Source organism: Choristoneura fumiferana, chromosome 17 (genome assembly GCF_025370935.1).
Source record: "Choristoneura fumiferana chromosome 17, NRCan_CFum_1, whole genome shotgun sequence".
Classification (NCBI taxonomy): domain Eukaryota; kingdom Metazoa; phylum Arthropoda; class Insecta; order Lepidoptera; family Tortricidae; genus Choristoneura; species Choristoneura fumiferana.
Window position 1 is genome coordinate 16,746,989 of NC_133488.1, and position 19,009 is coordinate 16,765,997.

The 19,009-nt window shown below is 36.9% G+C and overlaps 2 protein-coding genes and 1 long non-coding RNA gene across 4 annotated transcripts in view; 1 reads left to right on the forward strand and 2 right to left on the reverse strand.

Annotated features, from left to right (window-relative positions):
- The window catches only part of LOC141436856 (G-protein coupled receptor Mth2-like), a 24,669-nt gene extending 13,360 nt beyond the window's left edge, over positions 1–11,309 (reverse strand). Inside the window, exons 1-7 of one of the 2 annotated variants that reach the window (XM_074099937.1) lie at positions 10,902–11,309; positions 7,243–7,426; positions 5,819–6,010; positions 4,597–4,675; positions 2,910–3,097; positions 1,821–1,989; positions 62–499 (exon numbers count right to left, since the gene is read on the reverse strand). In XM_074099937.1, coding sequence (XP_073956038.1) covers positions 247–499; positions 1,821–1,989; positions 2,910–3,097; positions 4,597–4,675; positions 5,819–6,010; positions 7,243–7,426; positions 10,902–11,300 — 1,464 coding nt within the window. In that variant the 5' untranslated portion in view covers positions 11,301–11,309 and the 3' untranslated portion in view covers positions 62–246. Of the gene's footprint in view, positions 1–61; positions 500–1,820; positions 1,990–2,909; positions 3,098–4,596; positions 4,676–5,818; positions 6,011–7,242; positions 7,427–10,901 lie in introns of those variants that run through there. The other variant, XM_074099938.1, reaches the window with a different exon arrangement.
- The window catches only part of LOC141436862 (uncharacterized), a 281,086-nt gene that overhangs the window by 91,350 nt on the left and 170,727 nt on the right, over positions 1–19,009 (forward strand). The window lies entirely within an intron of this gene.
- Positions 14,001–16,101, reverse strand: LOC141437110 (uncharacterized). The gene is made up of 2 exons (XM_074100332.1): positions 15,569–16,101; positions 14,001–14,678 (listed from the first exon to the last, which is right to left on the reverse strand). The coding sequence occupies exons 1-2, from the start codon at positions 15,923–15,925 to the stop codon at positions 14,001–14,003; spliced, it is 1,035 nt and encodes a 344-aa protein (XP_073956433.1). The 5' UTR covers positions 15,926–16,101.

Genomic DNA, 19,009 nt, shown 5'->3' on the forward strand with positions numbered 1-19,009 from the left:
ATTAAGTAGGTAGGTAGGTACTAATAGCCCTTGAACTGTTTTTTGTCATATAATCAGGACACTGTCTTTCCTTTTTTATCAACAGGTAGGTTTTATTTAAAACCGAATATGTATAAACTCTGGAAGAAGCTCACAGAGCGTTGTCCTCCTTTATATTTATGTCGTTGCAACAGATTGCTTTTGAATTCAACCATCGGATCTACAGCTGAGAACTCGGTTTCTACAAGTAGGTACCTACTAGGTATATTAGTCTGGACAAGTAACACTCTGTAACTCTGTTTCTCTCATTCTACCCGACGGTTGCAACAAACTGTACCTCTTGCGAAGCTTGTTGTAGATCTTCTTCTTGCAGATGAAGATAAGGAAGATGGAGACTCCGATGAGCAGGTTGTAGGCGTCAGTGAGGTACCACACGGAGAACTGAGGCGCTAGGAAGCTGACCACTTCCAGCACCCAACTGACCCCCATGATCACGGAAAGCTTTAGGTACAGCATAAATCTGTGGACATCTCCATGTTTAATCATCTAGGTATATTTAAATATCAATATCCTAAAAATAGATGCATATAAATAAGCGTAAAAAATATGCCGCGAGGGAAATTACATAAGCACATTACCGTAAGCGTAGGATGTCTTGTATTGTATTTATTATTGCAAACATGTAATTTGTTGTTATAATTTTTACTATCTAAGTAATAACTATTTTTAAATCTTTACACCAATAGGAGGAGTCTGACAAGTTTTACTCGATTTTTTCAAATGCCATCTACATGCCTTTAACACCTTTATTTCAACGAAAATTGTCTTAGGCAGAACCTACTGAAATAAAAGTGTGTTTTATCAAAAACACAGGACAGAATCCGTAAATTCCTTTAAATATGCTTGGGCAGGACGAGGCTAAACCGGGAATCGAACCCACCAAGAAGTAAAAAAATACAATCGTTGTAGATACCTTACCTATTAATTTTCCTGAAATTATAAATGTTAAATTACCTGGCCTTCTCTTTATTTAAGATGCTATGTTATCAGCAAAAAAGTAATCGTTATGATTGAGTATTTTTTTCGATACCGTAAAAGTACCTACCTACTTACAGATTTTTTTTTCCATATTTGGTGGGTTCGATTCCCGGTTTAATTGGGGTGTTTTTCAATACCTTCAATGCAGTTGATTTTGTTTTTCAAATCGAAAGTAACTCTTCCCTTAGTAAAAAATGGTCTAGGTCTATCTCCAATATTTAAGAGCTCATTAAAACCGCGCGTTTGTCTATAAACTTGTTTCTGTGATGCAGTAGGTGAAATATATAGTATCCACTTGACAGTCCGACGATACCATGGTATCCAAATCCAAATCCAATATGCTTCAAACCGTCCGTGAATACTTTAGTGTCGTAAAGTTTAACCTTGTTTTTGTGCACAAATCTTATATTATAAGCTATTATTATATAAACAGTATTTGAATGAGTAAACATTAATGAATGTCACAGTATTTTTTCTTTATTCAAAAACTTGTAAGTAGTTAGAAAATTGTGGATGCGTGGCTCGTTGCGTCCGTCGATAAAACACCCGGACGGTTTGAGGCATATTGGTTGCGGTCTCCTGACTGTCAAGTGGGTATAGAAGGTACGGGTGGGTGACACTCTTTCTCGGCCCGGATAATGCCGACATGGAAATACCAACACTGTTTTTCGTGTACACGCCCATAGAAGCTCCTGTCAGTTTCTACAGGCGGGCGTGTACACAAAAAACAGAGCCGGTATTTCCATGTCGGTGTTATCCGGGCCGGGAAAGAGTGTCACCCGGTACAGGTGAAATATACTGACCTGTGTCGATGTGTGCGATGAGCAGAAGGGTTCCCAGTTGCTGGCGAGTCCAGCACAGCTGTGCCACGGCTCAGCCGCCAGATGTTGAAAGCAGTCATTAAAAAGAACATCCAGTTTATGACGATGACGGTCAACATTGGTACGTACAGGTATACAAATTTTCCTCCACCTGTGCATGGTAAAAATGAAGATTAGCTAAAATATGTAGCATTGCAGTGTCGGCAGAACTTATGATAAGAGGTAGGTATCGCTCATCTCGGTCTATATAAGAGTACGTCCCACTGCTGGACACAGTCCTCCTCTCGTAATAAAAGGTGGCGGAGTTCCCACGTGGGCCCAGTGCGGAATGAGAACTTTACACATGCCATTGAATTTAGTAGCAAGTATGTGCAGGGGGTGGGTGTTGTAGGGAGATATTACTTAGGCATAGTTAGCTTTATAACCTTCGGCTGTCCAGGTACCTATGCCTACCTACCTACTACGCATCTGCTGGTCATGCAATACAAAAATGTATTTAATTCTGGATTCAATTATAGGCTCGATGGTAAATCCATAAAGTAAAACAAACATCCACTAACAGGCCACAAAGTTATTTATATAAAAACAGCACAAAATTACAGGAGGTAGAAAAATAGCCTGAATGGCTTCGAAATAAGTATGGTACGGTCACACGGTCGTGCCTTTGTTTTGGTCGACTTTTAATAGTTTTAATAATATTTGAACATTTAATGATTAGAACCAGTAAGCATTAGGGTACATAACTGTAGGTTTATTAATCATTAGGAATAATCATTATTAGTTTTAGTATTATGAGCAATTTTAATAGTTTTAGTATATAAGAGCATTTAATGTTTAGTACATAACTTTAGGTCTAGTAATCAATTCGGACATACAAGTTTAGCTGTAATGACATTAGGGCTAGTGAAAATTATGTCTAACGTCGGTAGGTATGCCAGTTTCAATCAATCAACTGAGCCATTTGTCAAATTTACCGGATATAAAATATACTTTTTCCGTTTAGTCGTAAAATTTGAAGTACTTAGTACCTATTTAAAAAAAGTCGAAAAGAAGTGGTGAAGTTAGAACTACCTTCAATGAAGCATCCAGAGTTTATCATCTTGGGCTGAATAAACCAGGGGATGTGCCGCAGGTCGACAGAGTCTATTTCCACCATGAACAGTGTCATGGCAGCCGGCAGTCCCCAGGAATAGACGCAGTACACGCCGTATTTGAAGCCCTCGCCTCTTCGGTGAATGGGTCGGGCTTTGGCGTACCCTCTAGACAAAAAGAATCACGGTTGTAAATAACGTAATACATGTCCGACTTGGACAATGAAACTATCATGAGACACTCATATAATATCATTTAATGAAATAACACCAGATAACTCACGTCTTAAATCGAGGTTAGCAGCGAGACGCGTTGCTCCGGGAGGAAGGGCAACGAATTAGCCCAAAACATGTTGAGCTAAACTCGATTTAATACGTGAGTCATCCGGTTCGATTTAATTAAAGTATGTCCGAGTGCTGGTCACTGACCCAATTGTTGTCAAATTCATTTTGTCATTAGTAAATGGTGACAACAGGATGTCATCTAGTATTGGATATTGCCACGATATTACCATGTCAAATACTGGTGGTACACAGTGTGTTACATTTAGATCGGTCAGCATGGGAAAGTCTAAAACTATAAGACATCGTGGATCCGTTCTTAGGAACCAATGTCATCGATTTAAGTAACAAAAAAAACTTCATTCATACAAAAAAACTTGTACTCAGCTCGGGAATCGAGCCCGGAAGTTTTGAAAAATAAAACTTACATTATTAAAGAATACGAAATACAATGCATTTTATTCATTATAGACATCGTGCTTCATAGTAACATTTATTGCTTACTAGCTTATGCCCGCGACTTCGTCGGCGCGGACTTAGGTTATCGCGCGGTGGCGCCCTCTACCGGAATAAAAAGTATCCAATGTTGATCCTTGGCGCTTAAGCTATCTCTATACCAAATTTCATCAAAATTGGTTCAGCGGTTTCGACGTGAAAGCGTAACAGACAGACAGACAGACAGACAGACAGAGTTACTTTCGCATTTATATAGTAGGGAAGTAGGGATGACCTACACTACCGGTATCCAAATAGAAATAATGTAAGTTCTATTTTTAAAACTTCCAGGCTCGATTCCCGAACAGAGTAAAGGTTTTAAATGTATGAATGCAGTTTTTCTTGTTAGGTACTAAAATCGATGACCGAGTCTTATAGTTTCAGACTTTCCCATACTGACCGATCTAAATTTTACATCCTGTATTTACAACAAGGCGATTTCCCAGTAAATGTACAGTCAGCAGCAGAAGTATATGCTCATTTTTACCGTGCTTAAAATTATCCACACACGACTCTACTTCTGAAGTAATAAGAGGGTGTTTAGGTCATTTTGAGCACCGCAACTGCTTATCTACTTATCGTCGCCCAATCGTAATAATCCAACCAGATCATGAAATTCCTAAGCATATCTTGAAATGCCGCCATTTCATGGTTTGGTCAGCTAACACCGCCATATGGTTCAAAACTCATTGTTACACGATCTATCTTAACATTTAACGATACTGACGGAGGAAAAAGAAATCATCTCCGTCGAAACAGATGCTAGGTAAGTAGTTATTACGTGCAAGTTAAGTTAATTTAAAATCTCAATGAAGTAAAGTTTTTCTATCTTCTTTTTGAGTAAGTACAATAAATATTCTTACACCTGAAATTCTAGAACGAAATCTTACCTAAAAGTCCACCATATATCGAATGACATAACATTCATCCAACAGAAACTGGCTAAAAAGAAGTAGTAGATCGTAATTGCTGCAAAAAAAGAAAAAAAGTTACCTATCTATACTTTTGATGTTTAATTTGGAATCTGTGGAGCATTCACCCTCTCGGGTACTACCAATACAATAGGCTAGACGACAAAAATAAAAACTGTTTATTCCGTCAGTTGGATAATTAAAAAATATTGTACACGTATTTTTTCTTTTGTTTGACAAACAAAAAATGACAAGGATGCAGTGCTTAGAAGTTTAGAGCTAAGTCACTATATGGTACGATTTTTACCTAACAGTGACGTCACAAGCCCTCACTTCGGAAGCTTGATGATCTATACCTTTGTCGATTTTTAATAATTTGATAAACCAAAAAATACGTGTCCCATATTTTTCCATAATCCAACTGTCGGACTAAATAGAATGATATATTTTTAATCCAGTCGTCATGCCTATTACAATGAATCTATATTTTACACCACAATAATAGTAAGCAATACAAAAACAGGTAAACACAGAGAAAAAAATATTTCACTGAATTTCCACCAGGTTCGATTCCCAATTACGTGTAATAGTTAAAAAAAAATCACTTTTATTACACTTTTAAAAATTTAAAATAGTCTCCTTGGTTACTAAAACAGATTTCACTATCTCTTAAAGTTTCTGACGTCTCAGTACTAATCCGATTTGGATTGACAAGGAATTGACCACGGATTGACGCGGAATCAGCAATAGCCTATAGAAAAAAAGCCGTCGTGTTTATGCTGGATCTAGCCGACATAAATTGTTTTTTTTTATGATTTTTTTTTTATTAAAGTGAAGTCTTCGTCTAAGAACAACGCAATCATAGGTGTAAACTGTAAACAGCCACAAACAAAGAAGTTTCTACATATTATTAAAAATAATTTTAATACTAAACTTTATAATTATACCAGTAATGCGTAAATAATAAAAGGTACATAGTAAGTGAACTCTCTTGTTGTAAAATCCACTATAAGTATGTCTACGCAATAAAAGCAAAAAAGACGTCGACGCGTCGGTAGGCGCCAGCCGAGCCGATCCGAGCCAAACCTTGCCTTTTTAGCTCTTATTGCGTGGACATAAAGGTTTTTCCTAGCGGTTTTTGAGGACTCCCCGTCGATAGATGTAGGGAAACCAAACCCTAAGTTACATCAGTATCTCTTACTCAATCCGAAGCAAACGCCATCCGTGTTCTCCTCTGCTATAGTGACCAGTTGGAGTGTGGCCAGCATGAGGAAGCCCCCAAACAAACTGGCCACGTAAGACATGAGGATCAGGCCGCAAAGGTTCCTTAGCTCAGGCAGCAGAGCGTACACTATCAGGACTATCACCAGGAACACGCAGGAGATGAGTAGAGCTGGCGACAAAATAGTATAACTAAAGTAAAGACCGACTTATGACTCTCCAATGAGAATAGGACATTAATTATTTCAGTTTAATGTGTCTTCTGCTCCGGGCATGTACCTACCGTCAAATTAAAAAGTTCTATGTTACTGTTCCACTTGAAAAAAAACAAGGTGTTAGTGCAAGAGCCTGCCTAAAATCACTTGTTTCTTTTATTCGTCATACCATACCCAATTAATAAGTTTTGTTTAAAAGGAAAAATTGTGTATACCTAGGTTCGTAAAATTTAAAATTAACAATTCTGGTTGCATGGGTACCTATTTGTATTATTTTTCTTGAGACTGTCTTAAAAATGTTGCTACTTATTGCTTATATTTTTAACAGAACTAGACAATTGAAGGTTGAACTTTCGTGGAGAGGGTTTCGTACGATGAAATATTTTAGCGATTGTTTTGTTTTTTTCTTCTTAGTTTTAATATAATTATTTATTCTTTTTTTTTGAAATCTACACTTAAATATAGAACTAAATATCTCTCGTACATTTTTAAGTCCAGCAGTTTCTGAGATACCTACATACGGGGAGGAATGGTAAATTTTCGTCTATTTTCTTACATAACTTAAAAACGAAGTACCTAAGTATCTTAAAATTCCGTCGCTGTTCAACGCGGGAACGCGGCGAGTGTATTGGGCACCTTTGCACCTGGTATGGCGCGGGTCGGGTATTTGACTGATTGTGGTACACTGACATTTATCTGACTTTCCTGTTATTTATTTAAATTTGTGTAAATTGTACTTCTATACGTCCTTGTACGTCTATTATAAAATACTAGCTTATGCCCGCGGCTTTGCCTGCGCGGAGTTTGGTTATCGCGCGCTGTTCCCTCGGGGACTGTGCATTTTTCCAGGGTATAAAGTAGCCTATGTCATTTTCTGGCCCATAAACTATCTCTATGTCAAAAATCACGTCGATCCGTCGCTCCGTTTCGACATGAAAGACGGACAAACATACACACAAACATACAAACACACACACTTTCGCATTTATAATATTAGTATATGGTTGGATTTGAAATGCTTATAAAAAGTAATTTATTGAATCAGGCGTTACTTTGCGGAGGTCCATATCAATGAACTAAAAGAATTTCCTTGCTCACCCTCGACCTTAAGGTTCGCTTATAAAAAGCCCTTTCGTTTGATAGGTATGTCACAAGATATAGTTTGCAAAACAATAAAAAAAAAGCTCACCGCTGGCAACGAATCCGATATCTGTTTCATACATCTCCGGCGTCTCGAGGATGACAAAGTATTTGACAGTATGGTTTTCATACATGCCGCTCTTTGGCAGCACGTAGTCGATGCACATTTTACTACTGTTGATGTGCGTCCATCGCTCGTAAGAGTTGGGTTGTTCCTGCTCGAGGGAACCATCCTGGCGAAGAAAAGAAAAAATCATAGTTTTCAGTGCAAGAACGCACTATGCCAGGGTTACTCAAAGAGGGGTACGTGAACCCCTAGGGGTTCGCGACAAGGTTTACGTGACTCCAAAACCACCAGGCTGCAAGACTAGCAACTGCTAGACTAGAGATCCCTTTAAGGGATAAGTTCGCCTTTGTACATCTTATAATCCTGTGTTATGTTATTTTCATTTGTTTTATGCACAATAAAGAGTTTTACAATACAATACAATACAATACTAGCAAGATGATTAAGATTGGTTTTTGGAGACTTTTTGTATTTGTTATTTTTAGTTTCTCCAACAGTCATTTTTTACTTTCTTTGGGGGGGGGGGGGTTCGCTATCGTCTAGAAACTTTAACAGGGGTACGTGGAGCCATAAGTTTGAGAAACCCTGCACTATGCGGTTAGCCGCGCGGTTTTAGCACCATATCTCTTTAAATATCGCTTGAGAAAGAGACAGCGCGCTAAAACCGCACAGTTAGCCGCATAGTGTATACAGCCTTAAAGTTCTTAAGTCACACATTTTTAGGGTTCCGTTGTCAACTAGGAACGGAACCCTTATAGTTTCGCCATGTCTGTCTGTCCGTCCGCGACTAAGCTCACTGGCATAGAATCCAAAACGCAGGCCGCATTACCTCTTTGTACAGCTATCCCTATTCTTTGCGCGAGATAACCGCCTGCTTTAGAGTCCCCCGAGGCCAGAACTAACCTAGACAAATTTTCAATATTCACTCTTTAACTTTTGATCACCGATTCAAAATTATCTGGTACAGTCAAGTACAAAAAAATATGTCAAAAAATAGAACCGACTACAACAAACCATGACAATATTTTTTTGTTATAAATATATATTTTTTTCACGTTTTTAAGTGTAAATAATGCAATAGTTAAATGTCAACTACTCGTCACCTTTTACAAAAGATTGCTTTTTCCGATGCAGAGACTTTCATTCTTGAGGAGTCCTGGTGCTGCACCAGCCATTCTATTTCACCATATGAATTATGAGGAGCATAAATTGCTTAGCAACTGTGTTAAAGTAATTGAAATTCAACCCGTAAAATACTTGTTATTGAGTAGTAACTCCGATGGTCAACTGTGGTCTTCATCATCAGTTCCACTTCACCAAATGATGATTTTCAAAAGCAAATGCACGAGTTACTACTAAGGGGCTGTTTCACCATCCATTGATTAGTGTTAACTGGTGGTTAGGTGTGATGCCGTCTCTCTTTGTTTTGTTCGAATAGACGCAGACAGCATCGCATTTAACCGTCGGTTAACGCTAATCAATGGATGGTGAAACAGCCCCTAAATATATCAAAATTACCATAGGTGTCCCTACAACATTTGAAGAGCTCCCTCGATTTCCTTAGGATCCAATCATCAGATCCTGATTTGGTGCTTATGGGACCTAATCGAAAGCATTCCTAGACGAACGAAAAAAAATGTTCAAATCGGTTCATAAATGGTAGAGTTCTGAGGTAACAAACATTTAAAAAGTACAACCAAATTGATAACCTCCTTTTTTGAAGTCGGTTAAAAACAACAACTTAAAACATCCTATTTATTTTTGTTACAATTAATTACTACGAAACAAAGAATAGTTTATAAGTTGTATAGCTATGACTAATTATATTTGCGTTAGCGGTGAACTAATAAGAGGAGGTACACGATTACTCAGAATTGTTGACTTTAGTTGTTTTAATCGATGATTCATTTCATCAAGCTTAATGGTACGCTCAGCTTATTTCAGAGAAATCAACTTAAAAGCCCTAAATGTACTCGTACAGTATTGGACAAGGTCAAAATCAACCAAAACATTAAACTATTTATAATAAGTACGTATTAATTACTTTAAGCCCTCGTGAGACAAATTTGATTAAATTACTCAATGAAATGGTTCAATTTACGATTAAATAAATAAATAAAATAAATATCATAGGACACTTGGACATCAATCGACCTAAACTAAGCAAAGTTCGTACGGTCAAGCAGTTTAATTCATTGTCCACCATGGAACCCTTTCACAGTAAACGTCATAGTGACATCGCTTAATTAACAAGGAAAGTCGTAATGGCCCATGAATTAAATTCCTTGACTGTACTATGGACATTAGGCAATGAATAAACATACCTATATAGATAAATACATACTTAAATACATAATTAAACATCCAAGACCCGAGAGTAAACATTCTTATTATTCATATAATTATCTGCCCCAGTCGGGATTAGAACCCGGGATCTCAATCTTCGTAGTCAGTTTCTCTAACCACTTGGCCATCCGGTCGTCGATTATAATTATAAGTTATTTTCCAAAAAATCGGACCGCTCCTGACCTGACTTAATTTATAATTATGAAAATCTTTTTCATAGGCAAGTGCGTTAGTTAACGTCGGACCGTTGTAAAGTTATAATCGTGAGTCGAACCGTTTAAATATAATAATTTTATCACTTATTAATCTCTTATTACTCATTTGTAATACGACGAAAAAACTAAAAAAGATAAGCTTAAGCTAGTGATAGAATGGCAAAAATGGGAAAAATGGTATTGAGAAATTTCGTCGCCCGCTAAGGTGTTATAGGCAAACATGCGAATGGTTAAAAATCCTGTCAAGAAAATAAACTATTGATAAATAAATATAGCGGGAAAATATTCGAATGGAAAAATCATGTATGTAAATACGTCTGGTGTAAATTAAGAATGGGGAAAAACGCGAACGGTAATAAATTCGAGTGGGGAAAATTGCGAATGAAAAGTTTGCTACGCGGAATTAACGAGTTTGGGGAAACGATTTAATTACTCGTCCCATTATCTTACTAAGAGAGTTGTCATGAAGGTTAACTACTATTCCAACCGATGATCACGACCTCATCATCAAAAGTTCAGCTAGGTACCTACTTAGAAGAAATATGGACATACTTGCCTATTGCCCGCGACTCTATCTGCGTAGTATTCGTTTATCTCTATCCCGCGGGAACTATGCAATTTTCCGGGATAAAAACTATCCTATTTATGTCCTTCCCCAGGACTCAAACTATGTTTATGCGGAACGTCATCTAAATCGGTTCAGCGGTTTAGGCGTGACAAGGTAACAAACAAACAGACTTGAAAACTTTCGCATTTATAATATTAGTGGAATTAATAAGCAGTATCTTACCTCTTACCAAAAAGCCGTGGTGGCCTAGTGGTTTGACCTATCGCCTCTCAAGCAGAGGATCATGGGTTCAAACCCTGGCTAGCACCTCTGAGTTATGCGAAATTCATGTACGGAATTACATTTGAAATTTACCACGAGCTACGGTGAAGGAAAACATCGTGAGGAAACCCGCACAAACTTGAGAAATAATTCAATGGTGCGTGTGAAGGTCCCAATCCGCACAAGGCCCTCGTGGGAACTACAGCCCAAACCCTCTCGCGGCTGGGATGGATGGAATTAATGAATCTTACCTCTAACAAGTAGTAGTTCAAAAGCGAAGACAAGTCGTACGCAACACTGAAGTTAAACTCAAGCAACTCCGACTCTACGAGATAGAATACATTCCTCAAACGCTTGCCAGAGTCCGTCAATTTCTCATTATAAATAACAGCTTCGTCAAAATTTAGCGATGAATATATACTCTTATTATTATTACGCAGGCAAACTTTTTGTTCTTCATCGTCCACCTTTATAAAGCCTACATATAAATCATCTGGACAACACTTCATGATACAAATTGTTCCATTGCATTTAGAATAATAATCTTCTGTCGTTTTAATTGTAATATTACTGACTACACTAGCATCGGTACAGTAAGTTTTTAACGTTATTAAAAATATAACAAAATAGAGACGTTGTGTCGCAGCCATGGCTACAGCGGCGCGGACTGTACTGTAATAAATTAATAATTGCTTTAACAGAATTCCCTATAATAATATTATCATCCTGTCCCACTAGTGACGTAGCTACGAGTTAACACGCGCATCTACCACATCCGTATTTTATTCGAATAAAATCCATTTTTGTATTATCGGACACGAATCCATATTTAGTTTATATAATACGAGAAATTCTTATTTATTTATTTGTAGCTTTTGTTTTATCTAAGTACGTAATGCGGGAAATAAGCGATTTTCTGGCATAAAACTATCTTTATTCTTCCCATGGTCTCAAACTATCTTCATACCAAATTTTGCCTGAATTAGTCCAGTAGGCGGACGTAGACGGACAGACAGATAAGTACTTTCGCTTTTACAGTATTAGTTATGGAGTACCTAAGGATAAGATAATTTAGGGGATCTCGGATACAGCTCTAACGATTTCGATGAAACTTTCTATGTAGGTGGTTACGGGGGCAAGCAATGAGGGCTATCGTTTTTTGTCTCACTAGATGGCGCACTGTTGCGTGAGGTTTTTATGTATGGCTTTCAAAGTCTGTTACGGGCGTGAAAACAAAGTTTAGATTAAAATCATATTTAATACATCTTTAAACCATACCATAAAAATATCGAGCATGCCACAGTGTTGCATAGTCCCCGTTTTGTTCGGAAACAAGGGAGGACAAAGGTTTCCGAAAGACAAAACTGTCTTAAAACACAGACATTCATTGCCCCGGAACGCATATTTGCCATAATTAATTTCAGATATTGCAAAATATTCACAAAATTATTCTTATTATAAATAAACCCGCGTAGCTCACCCAAAAACTATGAGATTTGACATTTCAGAGACCTCACGCTACACTAGCGCCTCTAGTGGCGAATTCATACGCGATAGCCCTCATTGATCCAATTTGTCTTATCTTTTTTTTTATTCGACTGGATGGCAAACAAGCAAGTGGGTCTCCTGACGGTAAGAGATCACCGCCGCCCATAGGTATATACCTGCAACTCCAGGGGGATTGCAGATGCGTTGCCAACGTAGAGGCCTAAGATGGGATACCTCAAGTGCCAGTGATTTCACCGGCTGTCTTACTCTCCACGCCGTAACACAACAGTGCAAGCACTGCTGCTTCACGGCGGGATTTAGCGAGCAAGATGGTGGTAGCAATCAGGGCGGTCCTTGCACTAGGTCCTACCACCTGCAAACCATCCTACCAAGCGATTCTCGCGCGGTCACACAAGCACTGTTAGTTTAATAGGTTAGTAGGGTTATTATAGCAAGTAATTCTACTAATGTTAGGTACTAATATAGGAAATGCGTATGTTTGTTATTCTATCACACAAAAACGGCTAAACGAACTTAACTGAAATTTGGCACATCGATAATGATAACTTCCATCCCGGAAAATTGCATAGTTTATATTAGGTACGAGTATTATGCGGGATTTCAATACATGAATTCTTCGCACAAATTACGGGCTAGTATTATAAAACCGAAAATTTGGGAGTACTTACGTATGTGCGTCGTCCTTATCTACATATAGACGACCTTAGAGAACCTGACTACGAAGTTTACGGTCCCGTGTTCGATTCCCGGCCGGATAATGTTGGAAATATAGGATCATAAGCATGATTGGCTTTTTACAGTGTCTCAAATGTCTTAAGTGACATTGATAGAGTATCTGTCAATTTTATAGTTTATTATTTGGCACTTCGCTTCCGCCTTTTCTTCCCTATCGTACATGCTTGTAAAACTCTGTGTTGATAACTAGGTAACCTAATTTACATCTGTAGTATAAATTCCGAGATAATATAGAGCGGTAAATAAAAACATGTCCAGTTTAATTTCCAATCCATCAAAAAATCCTGTTGGCAATAACTTCCATCTACTGCACTGATCCAGGCTCTAACAAATAATACGAATGTTTGTTCTCGGGCCTTGGATTTTTAAAATGTATTTACCTATAGGTATAAGTATGTTTATCAGTTGCCTAGTATCCATAGTGCAAGCTTTGCTTAGTTTGGGACTTAGTTTGCATCCGATATAAGAAACATCAATAGATTAATATAGAACATAGCAGTTTCTGTATTTGAAGACTTAGTGGTACTTAGGGTCGCTAAGAATCCGTGTTGGATTGCGATGATAATGCTTTACATATTGCACCAACCCTATGGTCAAGCGTAGATTGAGAAGGCCATATTTTGTTATATATTAGTTGTTGCCCCCTACTCTATCTGCGTAGAATTCATTTATCGCTGTCCCGCGGAAACTATGCAATTTTCCAGGATAGAAACTATCATATGTCCTTCCCAGGGACTTCATCTGTATACCTAATTTCATCGGAATCGATTCAGCAGTTTAGACGTGAAGAGATACAAAACTTCGCATATTTATAATAATGTTAGTGGGATATAAAGAAAAAAAACACATTTAATTTTTATTTAATATGTACCTACTTTATCACAATTCACAATAGCTCAATCCAATTTTTTACTAAAATACTCCAAAACTTCAGTTAGACTTATTTAAATTAGTTTGGTAATGTCATTCGCAACTCGAAATAAAAGACCATTTTTCATTTTCTTTCCCATTTGATTCTTCAGGATACGAAGAAAGCGACGTGTCCTATTGCCATGAGCGACATTAACATTCTGGTTGTACTGTAAATTCCTGGCTCTAGCAGATTATTAATTCTTAAAGCTAGTATTTGATAGCCTACTTTGTTTAACTTCTAATGGATCAATAGAGCACGTAAGCTTTCTCTTCGTTTCTCTATGGATTCCAATCGGTACGTTGCCTGTACAGTCTTCTCGAATTTCATGATTAACAGGAAAATTGTCAGCATGTTCTATAGTAGTTACATAAGTGAAGCTTCTATCTGTTTCGTCGCCTATAGCAGAAGTGGGATCCCTCTCAGTTGGACTCATGACTTCAAATTTATAACAAGGAGATGGAGTAGACTGCGACGATACATCTGGCGAAGGGCTGCGAGTTCTTTTCGAGTTTGTGTTACTAGTGGAAGGTGCGTGAACAGGTTTAGTTATCCTCTGTTTCATTTTAATCTTTTTGTTGCTCAACTGTTTTCTTGAATTCAACACCATCAGTTGCATTTTCTGCATTAGCTCTAGAGCTGTCAACTCCGGCATTTTTCTGAGTTGCATAGCCATAGAACGACCAAAGAGATCGTATTCGTCTTCTTCTTTGCTAACAAGTACTGGATTCAGGGCATTGTTTTCTGGGCTATGTCTTTCTGGAAGCAGTGGGGGGAGTTCGATGAGATTGGCATTGTCGCTAAAGTCTAGGTCTTCTTCTGTGTCTTGATGTTGAAGGGACTCGTCGGCAGCAAATGATGCCTCTTCTTTCTTCTGTAAAATAAACGAAAATATTAATAATTTTTAACTAAAAAGTTTTTGGGAGTTTCAAACAGGATTTGATGCATTTTTTTAACCATACTACGCCGAGCCCGAGCATGCACTAATCGCCCAAACGAATCCATTCGAAAAATTAAATGCGTCACTAGTCACCATCGCAAAATTCGCAACTACATAATACTTAATTAACGCTCTAACGTCGATCGCAACATAATATATGTTGAGTACCTACTGTGTGTGTGTACCTAATATGAAGACTTTTAATATTAATAACTAAACACTACTTTAGTGTAAAAGTTTTCCAATTTTTATGGTGATTAAATCCTGCTTTTGACTTGAAATATTTTATTTTTTTCCAACAAAAAACCCTTCATACCTCGCAAAATATTGATCCTTATAAGCATGGATATGGTCAATGAGTTATGAGACTTACACTAGCAGTTTGTAAAATTTGCATTTTTAAAATTCCCCCTCCCCATACTCCTTGGGAGGGGTGGGAAGTCTTAATTTGGGTAGGACTCTTCAGATCCTCATTTCTAGTGACAAGTTAAAGTTATAAACAAAGTTTTATTGATGTACATATTTTGGCGGCAAAATATCCCATTTTTCCTGTAATATAATGTCAACTAGTCTTTCACAGAAATCTTAATTGATTAGGCTCTCTTCACGCCTTTATTGTCAACCAAACACCGAGTTTGAATAGTTAGATATCACTAAGATATTATTAGATTTTTACTTTTGCTGCTTACTGTGGGTACATAGTACATCCTCGGTTTTTTTAGGGATTAATTGATCAATTTAACTTGATCTATTGTTTACAGTCATCAAAACAATGCCATTATCAATGCTTGGTTGGTATTGTGTAGTATAAATAGCAGTCTTACCCTAAACATCGCGCCTAAGCCATGTTTCGTCACTCCTCTCAGAAATGAGTCGGCTATATTAAACCAAAACACTTTAGGTTTATACACATCACTTTCCCCACATTTCATTGAGCTTACAATCTTGTTCAACTCATCACTGTACGTTGTACGGATACCCCGTATCTTGTTTTTGATATCAAGTACCGTCAAATCATCTAAACCCAGTTTGGCCTTGATCATCTCATAAGCTCTTTCCCTTTTGTTTCTATCTTTATGGTCTCGTAACCTAGTATTCCATAAGCACTCCATGTTTTTGTATAGCTTTAAGAACGCAATTACTTCTTCATCGAGCCATCTATGACACTTTTTTGCCGCCATTTCTGAGCGAAACTGTTGGCCCGGGTCGCCAAAGCTCAATAAATAAATTATGGTTTTTGAGAGTCTCTAAAAACTCTGTACACTGAAAAGTAGGCGGCTTTTTACGTTTGTTTTATACGATACGTCACTGGTATGTAATTATAATATATTATTGGCTAGACAGTTACAATAATTAAGCTTTTAAAACTCACTTGAAAATGCGACTGATTGATTTGAGTTACTGTGCCGAACTATCTCACTGCCTCACTGGCTTCAATCAAGTATTGTTGAAACGAATCTGTTCGGGCCTCCGAAGTTATTTCTGTTTGCGTCACACCCCGCGTGTGGGAGGGGGATGGAACATGGCGGAATTTTCCGAGCCCTGACGATCGAATCCGAACGCCCATCAATTACCTCGTCAATATTTGATTGATTGACGTTAATTGATGGAAATGATTGATTGAGTGTTTGGTTTATGTTGCAAACAGCACACGCGTTACTTTCCACTTTATTTGTATTTACTTAAGGTTCGAATGCTTGTTTCTTTTTATCATTGCTTAACATCGTTAAAAGTATCTTATCGCAGGTCGTATGAATGTACTTACACGTTTCTATTCTAAGTAAATTACTGGTATCCGGTGGTTTTTGATGTAGAGTTGACAATGTTCAATGTTCAAATAGAATTTGCAGTTACAATTCCACCAACAGCGTAAATCGACCTTTATATAGAATATTGAATGAAGTTAAAATAAAAATCGAACATTATTTAATATTTTGAGTTGATTGACTGTTGGTCTTGGAGTGCGATATCTTGATTTTCATTCAAATATTTAAAACTTGGATGTTGTACATTATTATTACATTATTATTGTGCTGTTTGGCGTAAATTGCGTCAGTTTAACTACTTTTAATGGTAAGAAGGGTAGATTCCGTCTCAAATTCTAACCACTAACAAAAACAATATTCTAATGTTTACTTTTGTTTTTCCTTATTTGTATCATGAAGCCGTTGCTTAATGTCGTTATTCTGTGGGTACAGTCAGTAGCAGAAGTGTATCAGCGGTTACGGTGCTCAAAATAATCTACATACGACTATATTTCTAAGGTAAAAAGAGTGTTTAGTTTATGTAGATCATTTTGAACATCACAACTGCTGATCTATTTCTGTTGCTGACTTTTCCATAAAAATATAATATAATATATATATGTTATATTTTAATTCAGACTGTTTTGTTGACTGTATTTGCATTGTCATTAAAATATCATAGTATACAATATATAATATAATTAAATAACTATGTAATTATATAGTTAGTATACGTGTACCTGTCTACCAAATTGTAAGAAAAGTTGACCAGTTTCGACTCGATATTTGATTACAGATAGACACACACGGGCCAAGTGTTTTTTTTTTTAAATAACGTATAATAATGAAAACTGGCCAAGAGCGAGTCAGACCCGCATACAAAGTGTCTCAGAGAGAATAACACAGACTCCTCTCATTCTAGGTTGCTTAACAAAAATATTATATATTACTTTTTCTACTCCTGTAGGTACTTTTATTTGACAATTAAAGGTCCACGAACACGAATGCAATGATATACGAATGTAATACATAGTAAGTCCGGGAAAAAGTCTATGACTCTGTGGCTCATAAAAGCACACTTGTGAATGCTTTTAAATTGCTTTGAAATTCATACTAATACAGTTCAATGACCTTCCTTTGACAGTTAACTTTTATGCTTGTTACTGTATAATTTGTAAAAAGTTATTTATTAATTATTATTTACAACCGGGACCTCAATGCGATAAAAATTCAACAATTGCAAAAACATAAATTTGGGCGTAAAAAGGCACATGCGCAGAATAAAAATAGCCACGTGAAGATGAACTTCCAAAAGCCGGTTTAACTATAAAATTTAGGATTCCTAACCTCTATTTTGAATAAATACAGTATTACCAACATTAAATTGGAATTACTCCCCAATATTTTTATTCAGTAATATAGATAATAATCAATAATCGTACAAAAAAAAAAGTGTTGTTTGTCATAAAAGTATCAAAAGTGATCGCGTCACTGGACTGGCAAGTTAGCGTGAATAAAAAACTAACCACGACATAACAATATTCATTAGTAGAAGTAGCTTAATTACGAGTACTACCAACAGTGCTTGTTTACAGGAAACAATAAAACGTAGATAATGTATTTTGTGCCTCATTAGTTTGTAGTTTATCTGCATTAGTTAAATTTCATAGGAATATCATAACAGCCGAAGTCGAAGTAGAACAGTAGAACCTTGTCGTAATAAAAGTTACAATAAGTTGGTTGTTGGCACAGTAATAGCTACCACAATGTTATTCAAAGTATGGTTATGATAGACTAGCCGTTACCCGCGACTTTCTGCGCAGAATCCGATTATAGCTTATCCTGCGAGAACGATGCAATTTTCCGGGATAAAAACTATCCTAACTATATGTATATGTCCTTTTCCGGGACTCAAATTATCAGTAAGTATACTGAATTTCATCTAAATCTATTCAGTGATTTAGATGTTATTTTTATTTATATGTGTGATATACAACTTATTTTCTTCACCGGCCTCTACTTTCATGTGCTCCATCTTTGTTTTTATGTTTGATTCATGAAAGAAAAAATACATGTGTAATTTTTTCTGATGATCTAACTGCATGACGGACTAAATAGAATACCTACATGTATCATTCACCATCCATTGATTTAACTTATCTAACGGATGAATGTCATCCGTCTGTGTTTGTTTTGTTCGAATAGATGAAGACGGCATCACATTTATCCGTCAAATAAAATTAATGTGGTGAAACAGCCCTAATATTTTTTCCCAACAAACTACCCAATTATTGTCTGAACACTATAATTTCTTGAGAAATGCGACTTGTATAATAGACCAACCAGACATCCGAATTCCGAACTAAATATTCCAGACAAACATTACGAAAGTATTTTAGCCTAAGCTGAAACGGAGACTTTCGCTTCCGTTTCATGCTCGCTCGGTAAAATTGTTATAAATAAACTATGTCTATAGTTTATATTAGGTAGTTATTTAGATGATAAAGTATATAGAAGGAA